Source organism: Lolium rigidum, chromosome 6 (assembly GCF_022539505.1).
Source record: "Lolium rigidum isolate FL_2022 chromosome 6, APGP_CSIRO_Lrig_0.1, whole genome shotgun sequence".
Lineage (NCBI taxonomy): Eukaryota > Viridiplantae > Streptophyta > Magnoliopsida > Poales > Poaceae > Lolium > Lolium rigidum.
Window position 1 is genome coordinate 268,887,691 of NC_061513.1, and position 8,247 is coordinate 268,895,937.

Below are 8,247 nucleotides of genomic sequence, written 5' to 3' on the forward strand. Positions count from 1 at the left end.
CTAAGATTCACAAAATGACTGCAGGGATACGTTTGATTCATACTCTTTCAAATCTTTTATCGATTGATCCATCAAAATTTACATGGAATAGTCATGACTTATTCATGCAAAGACATGATTTACATTTAGTTAGGCAACCTATGCCTGCCCTGTTGATAAATCGTGATCTAAGCTTCCCAATGACCCATTTTTTTTACCAAAGGCCAGGGAGTAATGTACATCTTCTGTGCCCACCTACCCATATTTCATCATCTTCTAGACCTGCTGGACACCATGGTCATGGTGGTAGCTACGCAAGCTAGGTTCTGGTGAGAACTGTGTAAATGTCCCGCGTTCCAAATGGGGGCCTTATGCAAGCACTGGGCTCCGACCAGAGGATGCCTGCAGGCTTGCTGTGTACCTCCTCGCCCACTGGTCGTAATGTATGATCTCCTCCAGCGATGGGCTGGTCACTAGCTCGTTGCGATGCGCGTCACAGGTGAGCTCCACCACCTTAAAGATGTCCAGGTAGCTGATCCTGCAAAGACAGTAGAGGGAGAGAGATGATGACTTGTTTTTATGTCAATGTATGTAACAATTCAGATAACAGGCGGCTAAGATGCATCTTTGGAATGAAATAGTAGTGGGAACTGGGAAGAAAAATATCTACTAATGAACATCGTTGTTTGCTCTATGTCGATTTCATCTCTAAACTTTGGAGCAGCATGCTGCTACATGAAGTGATGAAATACTGTCAGCCATTTAATATGTTTTTTCAGGCAGAAAAGATAATGCTTATTCGACAGCACCAGTACCTACGGGGAACCAGTATGTCATTTCCACCTTCTGATGGCTACAGTATGGAACAAGCAACAACAGGTAGGTCCTACTTAAGCTACTCTATGTCAACCGGTTACGGAATCAAGATTCTGTATTGCTATTATAATCTAGAATGCATAGGTTATGTCACAAAGTGCTTGAGAATATCAGCTTTAAGGACACACGTTCTCCTCTCAACTCAAACTTCCAAAGCACAAGAGATGCACAGGTACTTTGGTTGATACCAAAGAACGCTGCTGTCAGCAGAACAGACACGGAGAACATAGTTGCGTAAACAAAATCAGAACATGGCATCCACTATGAAATACTTTGTCTAAAAGTGAAGAGGAAAAATAAGATGATAACATGTAGAAAGAATCATACTTTTCGTCGATGAACATCTCCACAGCCTTCTCATTAGCAGCACTCAGAACTCCTGTCATGGTGCCCCCAGCTCTCCCAGCCGCGTATGCAAGTTCCACTGATGGATATTTCACATGGTCAGGAGCTTTGAATGTCAGTGAGCCCAGCCTGCATTATCCAATTACAGTTAGCCCATCAAGTAAGCCTGAAATTCTCAGATGTTATTCCTGAACATAAATATTGATGGCAATATCAGTTAGGGGAAGTGCTTGTACTTGCAAAGATCCAGCCGGGGCCAAGTCACCTCAGAGCAATACACTCTGTCTGGCCAAGATAAGGTGTACAGGATTGGTAACCGCATATCTGGCCATCCCAGCTGAGCCAGGACAGATGAATCCTGAGGAAGTAGAACTTCATGAATAATTGGATAACACTGAGCCACAGAAACAACTTGACATATAATAATATATAGAGCTTTGTTTTTTAATAAATTTTTTTAGAGGATCTCAGAAGAATATAGACCTCAGATTGTACTCAGATGGTCCAATGCACAAAAACAGTACTACTAGCGAAAGCAAGAATAAATAATATGCACGACATCAGAATTATGTGTGAATGTATTACAATGTGCTTAAGAATACGCTTCTTAGAAGAAAAAAATAGAAAATGTGTAGGACGCACCTGGGTTTCAATCATAGAGTGTATGATAGACTGTGGGTGAATTACAATCTCAATGTCATCATATTCAGCACCAAACAAATAATGTGCTTCAATTACTTCTAACCCCTGCAAGAATCGAGTTACCACTTTAGTGTTCAGTACAAATATGCTAAAAATTGAACTTCAAAATATAAAATGAGGAATTCTAAGCACCTTGTTGAACAAAGTAGCAGAATCTACTGTGATTTTCTTCCCCATACTCCAGTTTGGGTGCTTCAAAGCATCGGCAACTTTTACATCTTTCAGCTTCTCAACTGGCCAGTCCCTGACATCATCAAATGGTATAAGATGGAGTTTCATGCTTCCAGAAGGGAAACATATATAATACATATGGCAACAGACTTTACCTGAAAGCACCACCAGATGCAGTGAGAATAACGCGACGAAGTGATCCTTCAGACAAGCCTTGTATGCACTAGGATAGGAGCAGCAAACTTAAATTCACCATATGGCACTAACAACAAATAGACCACAACAGCATAAATCGTACTGACACATTGTTACAAGTTTCACAGATAAAGCCGCCATTCTATTGTAGTTTGTTTCAACCCACTCAGCCTAACTATCCCAACCTTATGTACAATAAACTTGCCTCATGGTGAAACATAGCAACGAGCAATTGCTTATAATATGTACCTGAAATATTGCGGAGTGCTCGGAATCAGCAGGAAGTATTTTCACATTGTGCTTGTGGGCAAGAGGAAGCACAAAAGGACCACCTGCAATAAGTGTCTCTTTGTTCGCCAATGCTATATCTTTGCCAGCTTCAATTGCTGCAACTGTGGGCTGACAAAACAAAGAAAATATATGTATTGCAGTAAGTTACGTTGTGCCAGACTTGGTGGATATTTTAGTAGGCATCATAGTAACTTCAGAAAGCATGTACTTCTGATTTGTCTGCATCTAATTTACTTAGATGCAACCAAAGTGGAGGATAAGGTAGTGTTTTCAGAAAGTGCCAAGATAATATAAGATATTAATCAGTCTAAAAGCAGCGCCACTGACGCAGCATGATGGGCCTACTGATATGCAGTATCATAAAAGGAACCATGGACCAAGGTTCTAAAATAGTAAGAAATAAGAATAGGATATTGGTCACCACTACGGCACTATCAATTAGGTTGTTGCATATCTAATTTTCTTAATGCATCAACACTTTTAAAAAGAAAGGACAAAAAATGCAACATAAAAAACATAAATCACCTTCAGTCCTGCACAGCCTACTATGCCGGTAACAACTGTAGCTGCTTCTGGGTGGCGGGCAACCTATTATTGAAGGTTGGATATCTGTCAAATTTAATGCAAAACATTGATTCCTTACACATATAGGATCAGACAAAAGGTCTTACCTCTATGACACCTTGCTCCCCAGGAATAATTTCTGGCATCTCATCACAATCAGCTAAGGCTTCCTTTAGTTCATTAAGTAATGACTCATTTCTTACGGCAACCAGATTTGGTTTGAACCTTCTCACCTGATAAATTCGACAGTAACTTGCATCCAGTTAATACAACAACTAAATACATATTTTCGATTACAAATTTTAAAAATGGTGAAAATTAATAGTACCAAAAGATAATTATACCTGATCAGCAAGAAGGGTCACATTGGAGCCAGCGGCGAGAGCAACAACTCGGAATTTATCAGGATTCTCCGCAACTATGTCCAACGTCTTTTAGATATGCAAACATAATTGGAGAAACTGTTACCAGAGATAGTCATGCCAACTATATTTGCAAATTTAAGCCAACCACATCTTTTAAACAGATGCACCAAGTTCAAAAAATTCTCGAAATCTCAACAATCAATATTATCTGAACATCTAACATCAAAACGGGGCGGATTAAAAACTTCCATGCGTCCTATCATAGTCAGTGTACCTGTGTCCCTATGGAGCCAGTTGAACCAACAATTGAGATAGGCTTCGGACCATCCCACGTCTTCCTCCCAGGTTCAGCAACAGCTCGACCAGGCCAGGCCGGTGGTGGGCCCTGTTGCATTGAACAACATGTCCTTCTCAGTGAGGCTGCTCTCTTGTCCCTCCTTTGAAACGTAAAGTCCACTGCAATGAACACAAGTTAAAGTAGGATTAGAAAGCAACACCACTATGACGATCTATGCAAAATGTTGAAAAAAACTAGACAAGTTCTAGCGCTGAGCTAATTGCATCCATATCTTGAACATTTATGTTCTGTTTGGACAGCACTTTCTGATAGCCTAGAAGGAAAGCCACAGACAGCAGTACGAATTCCTGACCTGAACAATATCATATCGCTAGAAAGTAGTAGCTGGAATGGAATCTAGGCAGAATATATTCCAGGAACATCGGTAGATATTCCCCAGGGCCTGAATTAGCAAACGGCAAGATGATATCTCAGAATTTGATGCAGCCAGTTGATTGCAAAAGAGGCGATTCTGGACAGGTAGGTATTACAGTTGCCAACTGCCGAAAGAAAAGGTTGCATCGAATTCTGAAGTTTTGTGCCTTTCTTTTTTATCTCCAAGGAAGGAAGGAAGTAATTCTACTAACTTTTCTACGGGGACCGGGCAAATCCCGCCTTTTAAAAGACGTCGAGATCAAAGCAGTTAGAGGGCGGGCGTGCAACTTTACACTGACTATATTCTTCAGTTTCCATGCACTGTGAAAACGAAGAGCAGTCAGCAGAAACAGTTTGACGAAAAGCTCTATCGATTTTTCATCCTAACCCAATTTCAGTAATCCAAAAAGTGGTTGGAGACTAACAATACCGCGCGGCGAAATGGGTGTAATAAACTAATAATCTTCATGAGCAAGCAGAGTAAGTGCATCATCATCTTTGCACCATCACCAAAAATCTAGTCTAGAAGTGCAATTACCTCGTAACTGATGATTGCTTAATGTCAAGTATTCTACTTTTGAAATAAAAAGCTTCATGCCTAATAGTATTAAATTCAGTAGAGAAAAACAAACAAGAAGCCATCAGAATGGCAGGAGATTAGCAAGAACAGGAAACTTCCAGGGCAGGAACCAGAAAGAAACAAGAAACACTCACAACAGGAAAGAGAAAGGAAACAGGGTTACAGACGGAAGAGGGAGCTGAAGATCCAACCTTTGCGGTGGCGGAAAGAAGCTCCCCTGCTGCCGGAGTCGAGGAAGGAGGATGCTCCGGCGAGCTCCCCGGCGAAGGAGGCCTTGAGCGCCATCGCCGTCGTCGAGCGCTGTTGGTTCGCCGGGGACAATGGTCGTGGAGCGAGAGATATGAGGGAGAGAGGGGCAGAGGATAGTGGAGGTGGAGGTGGGAGACGATGGATGATGAGTTATATAATCACGGTGGAAAATTGTGTGGAGATAAGACGCGGAGGGCATCTGAGCCTCCTATGGACGCCAGTGCCCAACCCCCGATACTCTGCCTCTCCCTGCTCAGTTGAGAGTTTCTTTAATTGCAGAGCCGGCCCGGCCACGTCAGTACGTCACTGGTGGAGAGGCGACTGCCGGCGAGGGGTCCGGCCGTCCACGTCATCACCATCATCATGTTTAAAGTGTTTAAAGCACGGCTGCTCTTGGAGAGCAGCAGATCTGCGTGCAGATGTCCTACGGACACACACGTGCGCCCGCGCACGTCGGATCTACGAGGGTATAGTTGACGGTGCTAAACTCATTAAATAATCTCGAAAAACACTCATTTTATGTTCTACGTTTATATATGTATATCTTAGGTTGTTTATCAAATCAAAGCTTTGGCATCTAAGAATTTTTTTTAAGAATGAGAAAAGACACATCTAATAGTGCCGAAATACTCTTGGCAATTGTGAATATGGATGTTCGGAACGATCTGCCTAATCCTGTCATAAACTCTATTATGATATGGCATAAACTAGTGACATAATACTACTCCAAGGGGCTCGTATATTTCTAAGAAATCTCTAGCCAACCTTTCCGCAAGAGGTTTCTCTTAACACCAATAAATTCTATTGATGCTAGAAGAAAGCGATAGCTCACCGAAAAGATCTTGGACGATTCACCAAAGCACGAAAGCCGATTAGAAAATGGATTCCTATTTAACGAGCGCCTAACCGCATGGATAAGCTCACATTAACCCGTCAATTCTAGATCCAATTCGAGATTTTTCTTGGTAAGTGTCGGGAAAACCTTGACCCCTGTTATTTTTTTTTTGGTCATATCTTGTATTAAGAGTTAGTCTTCAAGGAGGCATCGTCGAAGTTGCCTGATCTAGCTGATGAGAGATCTCGTGTTTCCACGTACACACTTGTCTTGAGATAGTTATTTTCGGCAACCTTTCAATTTGCTAACAACTTCTCGGTAGCCGAATCTCTACGATTACACTGGAGAAGATGCCGAAGATAGATATGTTGACCTTGCTGCCCTTCTTTCGGTAACTGCCACACCTCGTTCTGTCTTCATTGATGGGAGAAAGAAGGATGTTGACTAGGTTCAGACACCATTGCAGCAGTCATCATACATGGATCGTATGTGTTGGATCAGACATCATTGATGAGCTTTCTGCCCTGGCCGCAAGCTCGTGTAATCGTAGAGCTCTGTATCAGCGCACACGCGCCATGTAAACCTAGTTTCAAGAAAAGACAACACAGCAGAGTGTCGTTGCATGGTCGGCCAAGTGGCATAGCACGGAGAGATGGTGTCGAGCGGCCACACACATTAAAAAAAGTGGCCATCTGCCACCATCTTTCGTCCAGGGCTGGCCCATAGGGCAGAGTAGAGGGACGCTCGCTCTGGGCCCTCAAGAGCTAGGGTCTCGGTTAAAGATGTCCTAAGCCGCAGCTTACTGTGCGTGCCTCTAACTCTCCTCTCACCCCGAAAAAATATTTTAACATTTACTCAGCTCATATAGTTTACAATAGTTCTAAGAAAATATAGAAGGCTCAAGCTGAAACTTACCGTACTTCTACTCTAATTGACCAAATGTAAATATTATTTAGTTTGTTATTACATTACCCTAATATGTATCTTGCGGAAAACTAATATTTTTTAAGTCTTTTGTGTGACTAAGTGATGAAGCTTGATGGAAATTGTTAAGGGGCCCAGAACACCAATCATGCTTAAAATTTATGTAATATTTAAAAATTTAGTATAAATAGATATCTTTAAGATTTTTTTAGATAGGGTGAACATGGCCCCTGCCCCAAGAAACCTTTGCCACTGTAAACAAGAGACCTTGCTGTCGTTTCCCTCTAGGGCTCCCTAAAATGCATGGACCGGCCCTGCTTTCGGCTCTGGTGCTATGCAGCTCGGCCGACAGTACAACCACACTTCGTCGGGGCGCTGACGCCGGCATCAAGCATCTACGGTCCTCCGCCTCTGACCTATGCTCCATTAGTATTGGACCACTGACATGTAGACCCGCCATATGTGGAACCCCGAGTGTCATTGACTCAAGGTCACTCGAAGTTACGGTTCATTATTATGATAGCGAGGTTTCTTTTTCTCATGCAAGTCCGTTGAGATGCTTTGACATTTGATGGAATTCAAAGTCACTGTGTATTTCCTCGCCGGCGAAACTGTTCTATGCCACGATGATGCTCTGACCTAGGAAGCCCGGGTGCTAGTTCTTGCAGGCAGATTCTCTATCAACTACGCACCGAAGAGTATTTTTTTCATGCTCACAGGAGAGTCAAAGCACATGTTGTTTGCTCGAGACACGATCGAGACCATGGCTATTTTCTCTTTTGATTTTTTTGACGTGATGGCTTTCAAGCTCTACGGATGTCACGGTCGTGAGTATGTTGTGATCAGTCGTACTCGTGTCCACGTGTTTGAATCCCTACCGGCGAAAAGTCCCAGGCCACAACATGTGTCTTGAACCCAAAGACCATCAACCAGCAAAACATAATTTCGTTCGAGTCAAACGAGAAAATGGTTAGGACAGTCAGCACGAAGAGACACGAGTTGGAAACACCTCCTGCCGCTATGCACGTCTCTGTCAGTTAGCCGGTCGCTCATACGTAAGGTATCTTAGGCTCAACTTTTTTCAAACACTAAAAATGTATGTTTTGTGTTCAAAAAAAGAGAGTATGTTTTATGTTTTTGATTTGTTTAAATCGAGCAGTGAAAATAAAATCTGTTATCTCGTCACCTTTGTTGTTGGGTCGTGGGAGACCCAGAGGCTAGATGCATACCTTTTTGATATTATTTATGTATATAATAAAACATAATTTACATAGAGCGAATGAAGCGATACACACTTAAATAAAAACAAAATAAACTCTACCTGACTAGGGTTTGCGTCACTGACGCCTAATCCCCATCATCGAGGTCGACGAGGACCGACGGCTCCCACGACCTTGACTAGTATTGCGCCGGAGGTCCTGCCGCTAGCGCTGGAGGAGCCGGCGCTGGCGAAGGCACA

The 8,247-nt window shown here is 42.6% G+C and overlaps 1 protein-coding gene across 1 annotated transcript; it reads right to left on the bottom strand.

Annotated features, from left to right (window-relative positions):
• Window positions 1-6: 6 nt before the first annotated feature.
• Window positions 7-5,112, bottom strand: LOC124659364 (1-deoxy-D-xylulose 5-phosphate reductoisomerase, chloroplastic-like). Its single transcript, XM_047197260.1, has 12 exons — window positions 4,972-5,112; window positions 3,763-3,944; window positions 3,468-3,554; window positions 3,231-3,356; window positions 3,085-3,147; window positions 2,518-2,667; window positions 2,229-2,296; window positions 2,035-2,146; window positions 1,843-1,947; window positions 1,437-1,558; window positions 1,183-1,329; window positions 7-517 (listed from the first exon to the last, which is right to left on the bottom strand). Exons 1-12 carry the CDS (start codon window positions 5,063-5,065, stop codon window positions 349-351), a joined length of 1,425 nt encoding a protein of 474 aa, XP_047053216.1. The 5' UTR covers window positions 5,066-5,112; the 3' UTR covers window positions 7-348.
• Window positions 5,113-8,247: the final 3,135 nt, after the last annotated feature.

What these genes read in the sequence shown, in the direction of transcription:
- LOC124659364 (XM_047197260.1), bottom strand. Translation starts at nt 5,065, where the DNA reads ATGGCGCTCAAGGCCTCCTTCGCCGGGGAGCTCGCCGGAGCATCCTCC. An exon ending in TAGGCTGTGCAGGACTGAAG is followed by an intron (nt 2,668 to 3,084) that starts GTGATTTATGTT and finishes TTGTTTTGTCAG; the next exon opens with CCCACAGTTGCAGCAATTGA. An exon ending in CCCCGGCTGGATCTTTGCAA is followed by an intron (nt 1,330 to 1,436) that starts GTACAAGCACTT and finishes TGGATAATGCAG; the next exon opens with GCTGGGCTCACTGACATTCA.